Source organism: Camponotus vicinus, unplaced genomic scaffold, assembly GCF_025532165.1.
Source record: "Camponotus vicinus isolate PSW18456_S1 unplaced genomic scaffold, iyCamVici1.0 SCAF_9, whole genome shotgun sequence".
Lineage (NCBI taxonomy): Eukaryota > Metazoa > Arthropoda > Insecta > Hymenoptera > Formicidae > Camponotus > Camponotus vicinus.
This window is the reverse complement of record NW_028141981.1, coordinates 18183556-18204173: the sequence shown is the minus strand read 5'-3', so window position 1 is coordinate 18204173 and position 20618 is coordinate 18183556. Positions and strand designations below refer to the sequence as shown.

The 20618-nt window shown below is 31.0% G+C and overlaps 1 protein-coding gene across 1 annotated transcript in view; it reads right to left on the bottom strand.

Annotated features, from left to right (window-relative positions):
- Positions 1-20618, bottom strand: part of LOC145976975 (uncharacterized) — a 62147-nt gene that overhangs the window by 9523 nt on the left and 32006 nt on the right. Inside the window, exons 2-3 of the mRNA XM_083108564.1 lie at positions 2185-2676; positions 1442-1743 (exon numbers count right to left, since the gene is read on the bottom strand). Of these exons, the coding sequence (XP_082964690.1) occupies positions 1442-1743; positions 2185-2451 (569 nt within the window). The 5' untranslated portion in view covers positions 2452-2676. The remainder of the gene's footprint in view (positions 1-1441; positions 1744-2184; positions 2677-20618) is intronic.

Here is a 20618-nt window from a genome sequence, read left to right as displayed (position 1 = left end):
CCTGTAATATATTTTTCAGAGGTGATAAATAATAAATGTGGCCGGGATTTATACGCGCGATATACTATCCGTAAATTATCCTAAATAATATATTTATCCGAAATTAAGGTGAGAGAATGTACTATAAGAAGTACCATTTATTTTCATTAATTAAATAATGTTTGACTTACAATCTTTTTATAATTTAAAGTCGCAAAAACTTTTAGCGGCTTAAATTATTCTTTAATAAATACGAAACGTTATTATAAATTGTCGCGACGTAAAAAATATTCTATATTAAGTAAAAAATTGCAGAGAGAGATACACTAATAAGAGATCGCGCATGATTTCCTTTGTGACTTGTGTTTCCTTAAACTGCGCGAAATGCAAACTACCTTTCTTGCTTCTATTTATTTTTATTCATTTATAATATCATAATTAAAATATTTAAAAAGTCATAATTAGAAATAAAAGTCATTTTAAAATGATTATAAAAGAATGTAATAATACTCAAATTAAATTTGTTACGTTACTCGCGATTTGTTAGTATGCAAAACATATAAATGTATATGAATGTATATTAAGCACATTTTATTGCAATCAGTTGTAATTTAACATTTAGTGATTAATTGTAGATTTTGAATAAATATGATTATTCATGGGACGTTATACAAAATTACATATAGTTATTTATTCTTTATGTTTATGGAACGTGACTAGAAGAAAATTTGGTTTTAATAATTTTCCAGAGATATGTATTTTGTTTGCTAGTATGTGGGACGAGATTAAAATAGAATCTGCTACAATAAAGTTGAATTTTTTAAGGAAATTTAACATAGAAGCAAATTATCTTATCTTGGAATAGCACGATAATAATCCAAAATTTACATTAAATATTAATTACATGTCGTTACTTCATTTGTTAAGTTTTCCGCAAATTTATTAATACAAGATATTATAAGATGAAAAAAACAAAAAAAGAATAAGAATTAAAAATAGAACAAGGATTAAAAAATAAAATGCATGCGCGTATTCTGGATTAAACTAAACAGTTCATAGGCTATTCTATTCCAACTCAAATTAGGCAATTTTACTTGAGATGAACAATCTCGAAAATCGCATGTTCTCTATAGTATATTCCCCTAGGAGTAATCCTAAATAATAAATGTATACGGGATTTATACGAGAGACTATATACTATCTGCAGAGATTATTCTAAATAATAGATTTATTTGAAATTAACACGGAAGAGTATACTACAAGTTGCCATTTATATTCACTGATTGAGTAACGCCTGGCTTGTTGTATCTCATAACAACTCTCTTTTTATCTCCTTTATCTCAATCTACCGTGAAATTTTTTTAGCGACTGTTCTCGATAAATACAAAATGTTGCTATAAAAATATATTGCAACGTAAGAAATAATATTGCCTATAATATTGATATATAAAAAAATCTTTACCTGTGCGACTGCATCTTTCCGGTGATTTGAGCGTAGATGAGGGGCGAGAGGCCGATGATAATAGCATATATCCAAAAGACCGCGATATACTTCTCTATGCTGCTGTGGGTGATGATGTTCTTATATCGCAACGGTTGCGCCAATGAAGTCAAACGATCAACCGCGATTGCCACCGTCATCAGAACGCTTACGCTGCAGAGCGCGATTATGATGCAGTACGGCACGATGCAGAGGGCGGAGACGCCGTTTTCCGGTAGACCGGAGAGCTCCAGTTGCATCCCGAAGGGCATAAACACACCGACCTGTCAACGTGAGGGAAGACTGTCCATGTAGCGTTAATCTAAACGAGAATCTGTACTTGAATTGTGTTGCACGAAAGCCGGATTCATCGTCAAGAGACATGTAGAGTTAATATTGATATTACATTAAGAATTAACCGTGAGAGCATCAGATGTACAACAGTAATTGATGTTTTCAATAATCCGAGAATAGAGAGAGATCTTGTGTCAATTTATTATTGCAAAGCAACAAAATTAAATAAAAGAACAATTAATAAACCAAACTAGTTATTAAATAATTATTAATGATAAATTTCTCTATCTCTCTCTCTCTCTCATGTGTACTTTTTTTATGTGAAGCCTTTCTTTCGTTTACATCTACCTTATTTCAGAAATGTATATATCGTCAATCGTATATAAATATTTAAAAATATAATATGAAATAGTTATAAATAATAATCTCACTCCGAAATCGCTAATGGCCAAGGAGACTAGTAGACAGTTGGAGGCGGTCCGGAGTCTCTTGTACTTGTAGAAGGCGGCCAGGATGATGGAGTTCCCGGTGACGGTGATAGGTGACAGAATGCACACCATGGAGACCGCTAGAACCACCGAGATGGGACTGACGTCCAGTCGCGTGTCTATCCTGGTGACGGTGGGTACGAGAACAGTCGTCAGTTCTTCAGCGACGACGGTGGATGGTAGTGATGTGTCCGTGGCGAGCGTTGACATTGTCGCTCTCGCGGCAGTAACCGAGTCCGCACTTATCCTCGCCTGTACGACCTTACTTCAGGTCAAGTTGCCTTCGTCCTCGTAGACGTGTCCTCCTCCGTACGACGTCATGACGCGATGTCTTCCAGACTGTCACGTCGCGCCAGAACGACACGGACGATCGACGACGAGACCACTCGCCCTTAACAGGCGGATGATCAGTCGCACTGACGTCGTCGCTCCACGCTGTAAGCAAACCATTTTTCATGCGATAGACAGTTGGATTATCTTCGGGACAACAAACTTCCGGGATACACTCATCATTAATCTTCGAGCGTCGTAATTTTAATTATTCGGTAACGATAAAGATATGCGAATCGTGATTAATAATAGAAAATCAATGGATGTAATGATGTTGCAAATTAATGCGTGACTGAAAATTTTTGGTAGTTACATTATTACAAAATTTTAAAAGGCATTTACACATTTCTCTTGTACTTTATAGAGTGATAATTAAATATGTATCGCGAAATAATTGAATGCATATTTTACATTCAAAATTTACAGTAAATTATCTTTCATCGTGTATATTTGCATTTCGTGCAAAATTTTATTTGCAATTATAGGAAAAATAGGTAAAAAATTATTTTACCTTTAAAAAAGAAGTAATAATAGAAATTAATAATAAAAATACAATTACAATAGATAAATGTTATGTATTATACATTTTGTTTTTGTAATAATAATATCGGTATAAAAATTGTGGTATAAAATTTTATGAAACAATAGCATGATATCAACGTTATGATGTAGATGGAATTATTGATGATTGATGTAGGTTGGAATTATTGCATGAATTGACTTACATGATCTGGATTTCTATATATTATTTCTATATTTATTATTTTTATTTTAATAAAACTTACATTTTAATTTTAATTTTATATGGAAATATGTATATCATTTTATATGGAATCAATTATATGGAATCAATTTTATATGGAATATGTATATCATTTTGAAAATTGTATGTGTATGTGTAATTCCAATTCTAAATCTTGTATTATTTCTACTGGAAGATATAATTTTAAACTCTCGAGTCTTATTATTGTGCGAAATTGAAGTACAAGATGGAGAAGTGAAAGTAGTGTTGAAATCTACTTTGTCTGTGCTTATAATTTCCAGGCTTTGAAATCATGATTTTCTCTGAAAATTGCCTGAAAATTAAGAACTGTTCTTTTGGAATGCTTAATTATTGCCAAAACATTAAGAATAAATTTTAAATAAAATTTTAACTTTGTTATCTTAAATATTTATTCTCTTTGCTAATGAAAAACTTTAAATTAAAACGCAATATTATTGTTCGAAGAAGTATTGTGTGAGAATTTATAAAATAAATTATTCATTTTTTTATTTTCGTGTGATTCTAGAAAGAAACTCAACAATTTTTGAGCTAACTCTTTAGAGAGAGATAAGATGAGATAATTATTTATAAGATAATTTTTTCACAAGATTTAGTTCTTTCTATTGACTTTCTACGTTATGATTAGTTCCCAGAGGCATTGTGAGTCCTTCCATGTTCGACAATCTGAGGCTTCTGCCTTATGGATGAGAGATTTTCGAGATTCGTGGCATTGAAGTGCTTAGGCTTAACTGAAACAATCAATCCGTTAAGAAATTATGAGTTGTCGAAACGTCGAATTTTCTAATCTTTCTATCAGAAATCGGTAGTGAATTGATATAAGATATGTTCTTGATTCTTTTCTATATTTATTTATCTCTCATTCTTCATTTTTCCAATTCGTTCAACACTATCCCTTGTTATAGCCTTTTGTAATTGAACGTATATCTTTGTTTTTAATTATTTTTGCTTTAAAAACACAGTTATTATATAGATTTATTTCTATGTAAAGTCATAATGCACATAAAATTGCACGTATCTCATATTGGAAAATTTTAACTTTAGTGTGCGTTTATTTTAATTTTTATTTAAATAAGATTATATATTATTACAGTTTATTAGCTTAAATCTTTCATAAAAAATGAACATTAGTTCTCTTCTTCTTCTTTTTATCAAAATTTTATTATCTTATCATAGTTTTTTAATCAAAAATATCTGGATGGCATACTTTTGCATTGTATTTTTATAAATATTTTATATCTTCTGGTAACTTAAGCAATTAATAATTACATCCACAGTGTATATCCAAAGGACCAATTGTCATGTTTCAGAAATAACAATCGCACGTTCTCTCCGAATGTTTTCATTTCTCCTAAACGCAAAAAAGCAGAGGACGCATTAATCTCATGCATGGTATGAGAAGGAAAGAGCTTACGAATGTCACGCAATATCCGCGTTAATAGGAGCCCTCCGTTTACGAACAAAAGGCGAGGCGAGCCTCGGTAGAGAGATGAACTTAAATTCGTCCGTTCAGCAACCATTAGCCCGCATTTGCAATTCGGATGAACCGGAACGCGACATTAATGCTCGCACGGTGGACGATGGTCAGCATCTGGATGCTTGGGCGGGTTTTAACGCCATCAGGATCTCTCTCAACTGGAGGCAATTTGTTGGACGAGGGCCCATGTGGCAGTTCTTGCGACATGAGGACGTTTAATTAATTCCAAAGTGTCAAAATGCGGAACACACTTCGTCTCGAGGACAGTATTTTCTCACGCCTAATGTCCAATTCTAGCTATTACGAATACTTCTTTGATGAGAGTAATTAAAACCGGCTCTCCAGTGCTTTTAATCTTTTTAATTAAATATTCATTCTTCAAGTGTATACATATCGTAACTATCTGTAATGCGAATAATCCCTTAGACGGAGATTCGTGATCAGAATTAATTTATTGGATATTTGGAGATAAAATATAATTAAATTGTTTTTAATAAAAGAAAGTTACATGAGAATATTATTAATAAAAATTATGTACCGCGAACGTGAATATATGATAGAAGCATGTTATTATAGGAACGACAATTCAAATCGGAGATATCAATGATATTAATGTTTGGAATATAATTGGAAATAATCAATTTTTCTGTAATTTAATATTCAAACTCTTATGTTCTATTTTCGTGACGAATATTGATACGAATGCATGCCAAAGGAGTGCACCTACTATATTAGTCGTTAGTGGTTTGATTTCATGATGATATTGAAATAAGTGCAATCGATATTATAAAACGAAAGAGAGAGTTTGTCTATATCAGAATAAAAGTAGACGAATATATATATTAGTAGTTTCTTTCATATTACATGGAACGGAATATTGTCAGTAAATACGATTCATAACGGCTTCAAATATCTCTCTCTTTTTCTCCTTCTTCCTTTTTCTCAATTTTTTGTGTTCCACTTTTATTTATAATGAAAAAGTCAGTAATCCAAAGTGAAAGCTTTCTCGTTTTAAAAAGAAGTCACGCGAGACAATTGTATTATGATTATGGTCTCTTTCATAAAGGAATTGAGAAGAAAAAATTAAGAAAAAAACCAATCCCGATTTTTTCTAAATATATATCATGACTCTTTTAAAGAAAACTTAGTTTTGAAATTATTATTTATATAGTTTATTTTTAAGTATTAGCATAATATATTAATACCATTAAATAAAAGTAAATTACAGGAAACAAAATCTAAATATATTAAGTACTCCAAATTTTTTAAATTATAGCGCATTATATTATACTCTTATAAATATTAGTTATATTAAATAACTATTGAAAAAAATTAATTATAAAAATATTTACTTATAAAAATTTAATTATACAAATATTTAATTGTAGAATAATCTCGAATAGTTCTTTCTACAATACTATACAGTGTAATGTTTTACAATATTTTAAATCGATCTCAACTGGAGATTGTGCAGGCATTTTAAATCTCAATTGAAGGCTTCTTTATTTTACAATTTCAAGTAACTTTCTGTTAAATTGCTTGTTGTCATAATATTTTCAATCCGTTGCCCACAATTGATCTATAATGCACAAATGATGTTTCAAACGATATTTCCAGCTCGTTTCCATTCGATTTAAATATCGTGCCAACTGAACATAGCGTATTATATTTATAAATCTGCATGAGTTAAAGAAATAATTGTAATTTATCATTAAATGTATATTCGATCGATTTTTTATATTTTATTAATAAATAGCGAGGGCGTAATAAGTGTGAAAATTGATTAAAGGACTGACTCCATTTTGCTTAAGACGAAATATAATCACATATAAACATGTATGAATCTAAGCGTAGGGTAACAAATGCAAACATTTAGTGAAAGCTTTTATATCCGATATCATTAGAAACCGAGGAAACAACAGTGTGCAGTCATATTATTGTGTGCGATGAAAAAAAAAATATTTTCAGTATCACAAGAATTTAAAATTACACGACATGCGCAAATTTTAATACGTTTTCTATGAATTAAATGAATTTTCGTGTAACGCCTTATTAATCGTTTACCAATATATAAATCCAATTTATCGAATGTCATTATGAACAGACATTTCCGCGACAATCAGATAAATTATAGCGTGCTAGGGATAATAGAAATATTAATGGGTTTCCTGCGATATAGGATTTTGTCTTCTACTTGTAGTTTATCGTCATTAGTCAAGATTGTATTAAACGTCCGCCTCCTCATTTCAGCTGTTGTTGTCAATACGATCGACATAGTCAATTATACGACCAAACGAGTCGCGAAGGATAGCGTGAATAAATCGCGGCACAAAAAAATTTGCATCTCGAAGTAAACCTTATGAATACTGAGTAATGAAAATAGTACGAGGTAACAGCGAAGAATCTGTATGGTGACTGATAAAAAATGTAAGCTTCAGGCTACATCTCGCAAAGAAAAGAGGCAGCCTCTCTAAAATTATCTTGCTTACGCTTTTGCTTATGTTCATAAGAAAGAGTCGCCGAATATTATAAAATTTTTTAGATGCTATAAATTAATTTTTTTTTTTCAATATCAATCGATGAATATAAAAAAGTATTTAGAAAACACTAAAGTATACCGATTAAACATTCCTTTCTTTAAGATACAGAAATTCTTAATTTTTTAATATTTTTCTTTTATTCAAATTTCGAGGTTTCTATTGAAAAAGTAAAATATATATGTATATCATGCGATCGAATCATGAAATGATATATATTCTTGTGGTTGAAAACTTTGCGAACAAATAGTAAAAGCCTTAAGAGGTGTTCTTTTCTCATTCTACACCACTTAATGATATAATTATAAGGCAAAGGTTACCTTACTATTAACTTTATCACAAAGAATGGGGCTAGACTAATAGCTATAATCTTTCCTTATATCATCTTAATCGAATAATAAAATTTAAACATTATGTACAATAAAAAAATTCTTGTAAAATACTATCAAAAACTGTAAATCAAAACATTCTTAAAAAATTTTTATATTATATATTACCTATTTATTACATACATATATAAATTTCCATACCTATATTATTTTTTAAATTGCTAAAATTTTTAAAAATAAGAAAATCTAATTTCTTTCGTTTGTGATTTTAGATGTTTGAGTGATATTGCTTCAATGTTGGAAATTGAGATGTGTTTTCGTTTAAGGGAAAAGTTGTTTCGCAGCAGGTAGCGGCAGTAGAGCGAATTTCAGGAAAGCTTAACCTTTCGCGCACACCCTTTCTCATCGATGATTAATTGGAAACACGTGGAAACAATGCGAGAACGTTTTCCGGTTGAGCGTTTCGCGCATCAAAGCTAAAGTCAATCATCGGAACGGAAAACAAATTGCGTTACAGCGGCAACGAGCGATGTGAGATACGTCAGTTTTCGGCAGGTCTATCATCCCCAGATTTCAAGGTAACCGGTTCGATTTCCAATAGGGGCTGCCAGGTCGCCGTTGGGAGAATCGATTGGATAATCAACTCAGGAATTGCACATCTAATTACAGAAGGGTGGAGAAATGGTGACACAAGGGGCTCGCTTCTTTCACTCGTGCCCCTATGATCCGTGATTTAATTGCGGTTTACGGGAGAAACGGAAAATGTCTTGACCTGATTGCCCCTGAACTTTGCGATCGATTAGACTATCAGATTAGACTATCAGAGAAACGTAGGATTAATTATCTAGATAGTAAGATGAATCGTATTCGGAAAGAACTTTCATCACGCTTTATAAAATGAAACCATTCAATATAATCGAATAAAAGTTCGAATATTTCTGTCTATACTTCTGTTATTTTCTTTAAAATATGCGAGCCACTTTCAGACTGATACGACACATATTTATAACAATCAGTTTATCTTATTTGTTATGCAGAGTATTTTCATGGTTGTATATTTATTTGTGCGCTTTAGATTTTTATACGAAATACAAAGAGAATAAAATTAATTTTTTGACATTTTTGTATAATTCCAGAAACAGATATATGTTATTTTCCGTGTAATTAAAATTCATAGACTTGCAGCGATTAAAGAAAAAAAGACGTATGCGAGAGATCGTTTAATCGCTTTTCTCTTGATAAACTGTGATTATCCGAGCGCAAAGTATGTAGATTTTTTTAAATATATACATGAGTTTTTTTAATGATAACATCATAGTTTCTACGTAAAGACAGGATTATGCAGTATTTATTCCGAGCGTCATTATATTTATTCCGATCATTGATGGTATGAATATTCAGATTTAAGTTCTATCGAGTCATGCATTGCTAATCATTTTGTCCTTGCGATGCCAACGCAAGACATACAACCTTATTAAATATCTTTGGAAGCAATTACGTAACGTAAATGTATTGCATAAATATATGATGAACGATTATAATTTTGAGATCTGATCAAATCTTTTTAAATTTACACACATTTATATGATTTACTTATAAATTTCAATTGTTTTATTTCTTTACTGAAAAGTGCAAAATATGAATAGAAAGTATCTTCTTAGAATATCGCGTATCTTCTATCGACGTGCCAAAAGATTGTGCGAAAGAGAACGTAAAAGTTCTTCTTAGAATGTATATATTTGAACATATGTACTTGACGAGATTCCGTAGGCTGCTACTCACAGCGGGAACTCTGAAAACATAAAAAAATAAATATCATTTGGCCATGATATTGTGAAAATAAATAACAACCTTGATATAAGTAAGGAATGCGAGAGTATTTTGCGTGGGGCTATCGAAGGTTATGCTAATTGATACAAGTTACGATGAAATGAAAAGCATCGAATTGAGAGCGAAAATTACGTTGGCGTGGAATCTATTATATTAGCGCGAATCATCGCGTCAATAATTAAAACTTTCAGATATTAATATGTATGAATAATTCATATTATAAAATACCGTTTCGTTTATCGCGCAAAATTGTCATGACAATAAATGTATTCGATAATATTTCACGTAGCAACACGAGGCAGAGATATGGACCTTTGTTACGCTCGCTTTTTCCTTTGGATGTTTGTATAAATGGGCCTGGGAGGGTTAACATTTGTTTGAAAAAAATGGTATTTTCTTTGAAAATCGACAGCAACATTCATACGACTAAATTGTAAAAAATATCAATACCCGGAAATTTTGAAATTTGTTTGACGTTATGCTTTTACAAATTATCTTAACGAAAAATCTATAGAAGATATATTTAATTACGTTACATAATTATATTATACAGAAAATATATATACTTTGAAAAAAAAGAAGAGATATTTGAATGCAATTTCAACATGTTTAAGTATAAAAATAGATTTATCATCAATCACGACTTGCGTATTAAATTGCCCTTAAATGAATGTAAATGCATTTGACCTGCTTTACTGATACTTAATATCGTCGCGATAGAATCCCGTTTGCTTCGACATTCTTGATATATCTATATTTCTTGTTGCCTTTGCAAGTGATCTGATGTGTGGGTGGATATTTCTGAACTCCATGACGTAATTTCTAGGATTCGTCAGTATTGACCGAATGTCAACTTCCGGAGTTAATATCCGGTTGAGAAACGAACGAGATCTAATATTACGTGCTGGAATGCAAGGTTTCTTACGATGGAAACAAGAAATACCACGGATAGTGCGAAACTTGAATAATCAATATCGGTGGCAGTGAAAAACTTCGAGCGTGATGTTCTTCTTGCTTAGCATAAAAAAGTGTAATAAAGAAAAATGTTTTCGACAAAAGAGGATTCAAGTTTTCGAAAGATTACTGGAGAAATTTATTACTTGCCAAAGATGACATGTGTGAAGAAAAATTTATCTGATATTTTATCTCTGAATAAGAAGTTAGAATTACATACATTATTGTTTTTACAAGCAGCTAATCAATGATATTGCTTTGCAATCGGGGGTCACACATTAATTTATATTTACGTATATTTTATTCTAGATATACAGGGTGTCCTAGACCATCCGTACACCCCTTTTCTTTCAAAAACTAAGCATTTTAGAGAAAAACGTTTTCGACAAAAATTGTATCGTTTTGAGGGGAACATAAGATGGTGTCATTGGTTTGACCTTGGATGGCATCGTTAAGGTGAGGTCAAGGACACCTTTAATTTCTTTCTCAATTGTTAATTGCAAATTACATTTTTTTTTTCGAAACAATTTTGTGTTTTCTTTACACTAATTGATTCCTCTCATTATTTTGTACATAAAAGTGTTAAGGTAAGATAATCGAAAAATGAATATTTTACTAGATATTTTATGGTTTATGTAAAATTAAGAAATTATTTCAAGCCTTATAACTCGAAAAGTACTTGATGAAAAAATACTTTATAATAGTGTTTTGGAAAGCTCTCGACATACTCTTATATTCCCCTCAAAACCATACAATTTTTGTTGAAAACGTTTTTCTCTAAAATGCTTAGTTTTTGAAAGAAAAGAGGTGTACGGGTGGTCTAGGACACCCTGTATACTGTTCATTCGATAAACAATGTATCAGTGAAGCTATATTTAATGTATTTACGATTCAATAACAGTCATTATGTCATATTAAGTATTAATAAATCATAAAAATGAATCAATAATTTTCTAACATCTCAATAATTTGCGATCGAGAGTAAAACATAAATCAAGGAAATGTCAGGTATATATATTATTTTTTTTTCTTTTAATATGTTTGTACATAATAAACGTCAATTATATATTCACTTTATCATTATTGGTTTCCACGGTTCATAAAAAAATTGTATTAATGCAAATTTAAATAGCATTTGCGAGAATTAATATTTAATACTAATTACTATTTAATACTAGTCAAAAAATAGACGGACTTTTTTGATTCCCCGAATAAGTAGCTGGCAATATTGACTCTTCTATGATTTATCCATAGAGAGAGACATATATGTATGTATAAATTTATATATGTCCATGAATTTATCACAACTTTAATGTATATTTGTGTGTTTCGAGTGGTGCTTTGTTGTGTAGCTTTCTTTTATTGTGACTTTATGTCAATTTAAAATGCTGTCAATTCCAAAAAAGAAATGCGAGCACAGAGATACGTTTTCTTCATTCAAAGACAGGGTGAAATCTTCAGGGATTATTCGCAGAATACAACAGAATGGTGAGAGTTATAAATTACAGAAAGATCTATGAGTGGATAAATTGTTTTAAAAATGGTCAGATTTTTATCTGATTTTTTGCTCTTTATCACAGACAAAAATCCAAATTTCAAAACGATCCAATTTTAAAATTATCTACTCATAGATCTCACTGAGATTTAGACAATTCTCACCGTATTACTGCTGCATTCTGTGAAATCTCTGTAGGTTTCACCCAGTCTCTGAAAGAAGAAAATATCTTTGCTCGCATTTCTTCTTTGAAATTAGACAATGGAGCATTCGTTTTAAATTGGCATAAAGTCACAATAAAAGAGAGCTACACTTTGATAACATATGATCAAGATCAAGGTCATTGATAAGAGATTGCTTCTAGGTATTTACCCTACGCACAAATATTTAAATTTATGATAAATCGTAAAGGAGTCAATGTTGCTAGCCATCTTCGAGAAAACAAAAAGTCCCTTTTTGGATTTACGTTAGTATAAACTGAATATAAATGAGAAAACCAGCGAGAAAAATAAAATTATCTTTTTTACATTTTTACGTTTCAGAGAATGTAAGCTACTGCATAAAAGCATTGTTTGATGTTGTTCATCCCAGAATTCTCAGGTGATGCTCGAATGATAAATCTTCATTTGTAAACTGAGTCACAAATGCAAATGTCAATGGGTGGCTGAGCAAAACTAAAACGCATGTAATTATACAATGTTAATGAAAAATAATTGAATTCTTGTTGTAGTAATCTACTCAGCTCGAAAGGTATTTGCAATTAAATATTTCCGTGCGTATTGTAAATATTTTATTCATACACAAATGTAACGATATGTAGAAAATACAACAATTATTAGTTTTTCCATATTAATAACGAACCTTCATCATGTTAATTCAATTGCTTTTAATAATTTCTTTATTCATTACGATATATAAATAATATAAATAATTAAATCGAAACGAATTAATATATCGAGTCATGTCAGCCAAATTAGAAAATAAAAATAAGAATGTCTTTTAATTTCATTCGAAAAAGAATAGATTAAATTGATCTTGTTTTTCTTGTGTTTCTACAGTTAATCTAAACTTTTGAAATAGATTTTTTTCTTCTAAAATATGCATTTGTTTCGCATTGTGATCGCGAAAAATGCTTAAATTTGCATATTTTTTTGTTGCCTGTTATATTGCACGTCGAGCGCTTTGTGTAAGCTCTTGCTAGTAAAACACAATGCGAAATTCCTCGAGAGCGTGCTTTATCGTGACAAACGCGCTGTTCGCCAAGAGATTTAAACTTACGTATATGTTCTATATGGAGCAAAACGATCGCTTAAAATAACTGTTTGTCTATTAGTCAACTTCCGCAACTGTATTAAGTTTAAATAAGAAGCATCGCTCAAGAAAGATAACAAGAATTTGAAGTTAAAGTTGTTTCACAATTTAGATGCTTTATTCGTATTTTGAAATCATTAATCGTGTGTCTACGACGAATATTTTACTCTGTTTCAACTTTTTCGTTGTTTGAGCCTGAAGGGATACGAACTATAGTCACGGACTACGCGGACAAGCTTGCAGGGAAAATATTTGTTCATTCTCGTGCAAAAAGACACAAAAGAACGGAGATCTTTTTACACGGGAACTGTCTTTTACACATAGAATTTCATTTTATTGTCAAATTGAAGAACGGTAAACAAATAAGTATTTTTATAATTTTAAACATGCGTTATAAAGAGCGCTAACTTAAAATGTACTTTATTAAAGAAAACTATTTCAGGTTAATTAAACGAGTTTGCGTCATATAAAACGTGAATTTATGGTCATTCTTTCCGTGGAAAATGTATAATTCAAAATATAAATATAATCAAGTTTCTAGTTTAAAAAGTAAAGTTTAATTAATTTTAAGAAAGAAGACTAAAAACGGGATAAAATTCTAATTTTGAATTAAACATCCAAAGTAGATATATATGTTTCAAGTTAGTACTAAGCGTGCTTACGACATTCAATTTTAACGAAAACCGAACTTTTAATACAAAAATAATAAACATTGTTTTCTCGTCGAAGAACCGCGCATACGATACGCAGAATTTAAATTCCCTTGTAATTACTATAACTTCGATTGCTCTTTCTCTTTTTCTCTTCAGACGCGCTTCGGTAAATCTCCACGGTGAGTTATGAACAAAGTTGCATTTGCATATTTCTACGGTTAAAGGAACTTGGATGGACTTCAATCAAGTTATACATACTAAAACTGGCTACAACAGCGAAGTATGACTTATATTAATTCAACTTCGTGGATATTTCTTGTGAAATTACATCATATTAACAATAGAATAATACAGGGAATACTATTAAAATGCGTTTCTGGCAAGGTTAGTTTCTTTTTTGCATTTAAAATGCATTTATTTCTCACAATACAATTGAATGGAGATGAAAAGGAGAATTTTCACACATCATTTTATGCAATTGTCTATGGGAGATAGTAAAGTGATTTAAATTTGTCGGATGATTTAAATTTTCAAAAGGAATATAAAAAAGCTCAACAGCGTAGAGTGGAATTGGCATATAATGCAATGCCATCAACTGTGTCTGCTAATTACTAATTAGCGAATGGTAAAGAACTTTAACAATCGCAACTTCAACTTCACAACTAGAAATGTTTGAAAAAGAATAAAAACATAAATTTTATAAAGCTGAAAATATTTTGTTCTACAAATTTAATAGCAGCATATGCTATTGCAAATTTATAATATTTGTAAAATATAGTTGTAACATTTGTAAAATTAATTTCATTTCTAAAAAGCAGTTTTTTTTTATATAGCTTTCGGTCTTAGAGATACATATATATATTATAGAAGAATGTGTTCTATTACATTATTTATGATAGTGATAATTTTTCATTAAATCATAACAAAATATTTTTTAACTGGAAACGTCGATGTGTGGGGGATTAAAAAATCGAATAATTGATTCGTATCTCCATTGTAATCTTGCACAGCCATCCTTCTTTGACACATTCATCACCTTGAGGAATGCCAAGCATTCAAGGCTTGATTCGAAATTACAATCTAAAATAAGTCTTGGCTTTATAGCCCTAACACAATTTGAGAGGAATTAAAAATAATTATCGTATGGATATATATTTCTATAATTTATTTTTCTAATAAATATCTAATGCAATTTATTTATATTACATTTTAAAAGATTTATAAAGAAAATGAGATCTTATACGTTTGAGAATTTATTGTATGTATTACAAAGTATGTGCTTATAAATCATCGATTAATTATGTGAGCGTGTAAGATGGAAAATCAGAGTTAGTTTCGCACATTAATTAATCTACCATCGATGCATCGATCCTTCTGGAATTTCACGTAGCATTCCTGGTTCCTCTGACCTGATCGTGTCTATCGATGTTGCGAATTTGCCATGTCTGACTACTATGCGGTGCGAGGATAGCGGCCTCTATTCAAGGGAGATTAATTCAACGGTACAGCATATTTCCCAAGCGAATCCGGTCGAGTATCGCTTATAAATCGTACGGGTGAGTTCACGTACTAATTTTCATTCGATACGTTAGCCAATCTCGGTTCGGGGTTTCGTATTTCTTCGATAAATAAATCAGCGAATCCTTTCAAGCTTATTATATCTTTTCAGTCTTTTCAGTCTTTGCAATGCTTTTTAATTTTTTAAAACAGATTAATAAAAACTGATATTTGAAACTAATTAAAAACGAATTTATCTTATAGAAAAACTATCTAATTGTATATATCTTTTAAAATGGGTAAACTTAAAATATTATGTGTGTAATATATTGTTATAAATGTTGTCAAAATAAAGCACGAGATAAATTTAATTCAATCGTTATTACAACAATTCGCGAGATTAAAAAAATTGATCAAGACAATAATAATATGTATCGCGTAGATATGTGTTTGTTTATTCTGAAAGCTAAACGTAAAAGCGAAAATTTAACAAGAAGAGCTTGAATAACGTATCATGTTTAAATTACCATCGGAGACATCCGATGTTCTTTCCGATAAAACGTCCCGATAAAATGTTCCGATAAAACGTAGTGGAGCAGAAATTTAATTTGAGATAAGATAAATAAAAGGGACTAATAAGAGTGCAAGGTAAATAGTATGAAAAAAGAGAATGATTATTAGATGAATTTATTTATTAAGACGTTGGCCACACTTTGGGCCATCTTGCAATGAACTGAAGTCAAAAAGTGAGATCGAAACGTTTTACTTAATAAATTCATTTAATAACCGTTAGATTTTTTATTTTTTATATAACGCTTAATTCTTATTAAGCGCTTAATTTTTATTAGCTCGCGTTTTTACTTTGTAATATTCAGAGCTTTATTAATCTCGTTTCTTAATTTGAAACAGTACACTAGTGTAAGATATTTTTATCAATACATCATTTTTCTTTATCATGTAAATTATTTACTTTATCAAGTAAATCATTTTACTTTATCATGTAAATTAGATATTGAATTATTTTGATCAATTATCGTCAAATATATTTTAAAGCATTGCGTATGATGAATATTACACAACGCGAAATCATTATTCGTATATTATTCGCAATAATGGCTCGGATAATTGTTCATTTATCATATTATCAGGGCTTAAAACATCGCCGTAGTCCAATGTAACGTATGTATAAATTCATTATGGATGTCATTGAAATGAGACTTATCAGCGCGGCTCTTATAGACTTTTTCATCGCTGTTTGCCCAATGCAGACACATGTTGAACATGCGAATGGGGCGAGTTGCGCGAATGGGGGTGTTCGCATTCGATGTTATACATTTGCGTCACCACCATCACGGCGCCATGAAACACCCACGAGCAGCACCGCATTTCTCCTTCATCCATATCGGGACGTTTCGTGCATAATTACGACACAACGCGTATCGCAAATAATCGGTCGGTCGAAAATTAACGACGCAATTGGGAGACTCGGTCGCTAAATATAGAACATACGCAATTACGAACAGCCTCGTAATCCAATATCGGGTCGACAACATCTTCGAAAAACATATTTGCATACGTTGTGACTTGTTAGCCGCGCGTCAGAGGCAGAGCGAGTGATTATTGCCTGAATTGTATATTTGCTCGACGTACATTTGATGCGCACTTTCAAATATTGTTTTAATTGCGGCAGCTGCTGGTTTTTTGCATTTTTATATGAAAAGAATTCTCTCCTTGTCTATATTTAAAAAAAATATTTGGCATTCGTATATATGTACAGGGTGTTTCGTCAACATACAGCTTAATACGACGGGTTGCCTGCTCATAGGAGCGCAAGTCCGCTAATGCAGGGATACGTAATACAGATCACTCGCGTACATTTTCGACGAAGTATACTAGCTCTCACGCTATCAACGCGTAATAAGCTGTTAGAAGAAAAAATTAAATTGTACAGAATAGTGACAGCTGCATTACCGGACTTGCGCACCTATGAGCAGGCAACCTGTCGTATTGAGCTGTATGTTGACGAAACACCCTGTATATATACTGTCATCTTCTCATCTTTCCTTTATTATCGATAGTTTTCTTTAAATCATTACTCTTAATAATCAAAAACAAAATTTACATAAACAAGACGTGGTGATTTAATAAATTAAATACACCCTAACAACCTTAAATTATCACGTCTTGATTGTTTGTTTACATAAATTTTATTTTGAATTATGTAGAAAATATTTTTCGGAAACGAATATTGAACTTTCAATTCAATAAATTTGTAATTTTTTCAAATTTTACTGAAAAAATTTACATAAATGGGAGATATCTTTAAAATATTGTAAAACATGCATATATATATATGTACATAAATATTAATATAAACGCAATATAACGCAAGTATTATATGCTATACGCGCACGAGCATTATTGATAGTGTTGAAAATGTTTTGATATACATTGTACGACATGGAGTCATTAATAATTAAGCATGCTGTTAATAAATTATTAGACATTATTATTCATTGTTATAAGTCCATTATTAAAGTTTGCAAACACGCGTGTACTAAGCTAAAAGCTAATGCACTTCTAAATATGTTGCTGAGCCGATGCATACCATACGATGCGCAACGAGAGTTAAATAAACTGTTTAGATAAGAGAGCGGTATTCGGAGCAAATTGTTTTACTAACGAACGTGATCAAGAAATTAGCTCTCGAGTTAATTAAATTGCAAGATAGATTTAACGCGAAGGAAGGAACGACAGCAAACTTATCCACTTATTAAAATACTAAATTATAAGTAAATAAATTTCCGTTTAATGAGATTTCGCAGCTTTTACTGTTCCATGATATGTGATATACGAAATATTCTAGGTGGATGCGGATCGCCCCTGCATATTGACGATAGTTTAAGGGAGAAATTACTCAAGGACTTTTGCGAGAACGTTGAACTTTACACGACCACGCAGGATATCGATCCGTTTCAAAGTACGCCTCTTGAATTTGCCGAGACACGTAAATTGTTCGTTTTACAACCTATTCTTTGCTTGCAGAACGCAGTGAATCTAATTGAGAACGAGACTCATGTTGTGCACGTGACAAGTTTGTATTTTTGCAATCTATTGTTTCAATTGGATGCTCGATCCAATTTATGGTTTCGATGCGTAGGCAGATACCGTACAACAAACAACGACTTAACGGCGTTTTCGCGGCAGAATTTGTGGTTTTGTGGAGAAATTGCAGTATAAAAAAAACTTGCTCTTTTTAAATGTACGTGTTGCATTTAATTCCGAGAATAAGAAGAGATGAAAAAGAGAGATCAAAATTTCATGAACAAAATTAGATTCCCTCCTGGAAGTTTTATAGGCTAAAAAAATTTTTTAAATTATTTTTAATAAATGAAATAAATACATTTAATTTAAAATTTAAAATTTAATAAACAAATGAATAAAATAAATATTTAATTTATTAAATAAAAAATTGCATATCATATACATATATCGTTGTTAATATATTACGCATAAAATATGTGTATTACTATCTTAGATTATTCAAAAATAGCAGAAATAAATCACTTATTAATTAATTGATAATTGATTAATGCATCAAATTATCAACTAGTTCTGCATTTTCTGACGAAATGTCTCGATTTATTTATTGCCCGCAGAGAATAATGTACTTCATTAACCATGCCAAAATTTGTTCATATCCGATCGTGTTGGCAATGTACCATCGTGGCACGTATGAATAAACATGATAAACCACGAATATTCCAGATTTGATAAATTGGTCTATTTTCATGTGAGAAGACTCAAACACATACTTCTATGTGAAAACTGAAAAGTGGCTTGTGAAGTTCTCTTTACAAGAGAGAAACAGGTATTTTTATAACTTTAACGCTGTAATGCTTGTACGTAATATTTGTTTAAGATATTTTAAACAATGGTAAACGAAAAGTTATTGCGATTCCAGTTCTGTTTTCCGAGTGACAAGAATAAGACAAAATAAGAAGATAAAATAAGACAATATAAGAAGAAAATAATAAAAGCAAAAAATTATTAAATTATTTCTATTTAATCTATACATAAAATTAATAGTTTTAATAGTTCAATTTAATTTAATTTAATAGAGAAACAATTTGACACGGAAATTTTTCTTATTTTCTATCATACATATTTAAAAATGTTCATATTTCGAAAACTAAAACCTAACCATATTCCAGGACCATTTGCTTTATTTTTTACTGCAAAAGAGTAGCTAAAAACAATTATTAATTCATCACCAACATTATCGAAAGAAATATCAATGGCTAAATTAAAACTCAATGGATCTTTTATCTCTATTTCCAGAATCTTAATTTTCGCGATTTTATTACCAAGATATTTTTAAAAATATCAAGAGATTGAAATAATTGATTTAAAAATAATAAAAAAAATTATTATAAATGTCAAAGTTGAAGTGTCGGCTATTTGACGTACAGTCATCCGATCATTGTTATCCATTCTATTTCGTCGAAACAAAAAGTTGCATGTTATGGCACGTGGAGACAAAGTGACGCCCCGCGTCGAGGCGCCGTGCGTCGCGTCGCGTCGTGTCTCCGGCCTTGAACCCGTTGCTCTCAGAAGCTTCCTCTCTTTCTTTCTAATCGCTTCCTAGATTTCCCAGAAGGCCACGGTCGATGACGCCTTTTCACTTCGATTGTCCATTTACCGGAGCAGAATATACTGTCATTCAGTCTCTCTATAGTGACTCTATTTTTCAAGAAGAATGCGTAGAATATATCCCACATCTTTTTTTATCTTACATCATACAGCTGCAAATTATTACAACGTAGTTCGTATGTTGCGTGAGTTTATGTTACCCAACGGACTCTGTCCCAACAGATTCGCCAGAGCTGATAAAATCAAATTCATAATTCATTTATGTAGCTCCGATCGATGATGCGTGTATATAGTTAAAGCTCGCTAGATGATACGATATAATCTTTATATGTTCGATACAGAGGATAGCCAGAAAGCTACGGATATTCTCCTAATGATAGATTAGTAGTTGAGCAATTTAAATTTTTTATTAGAGAATATCGAAATATCAAACATTTTTAAGTGATTGAGAAAAAAAAAGAAATATTCCTTGCAAATTGAATTCTGAGAAGTTAAAGAGGATAATAAAACTATCTTTTTATTCTTTACTT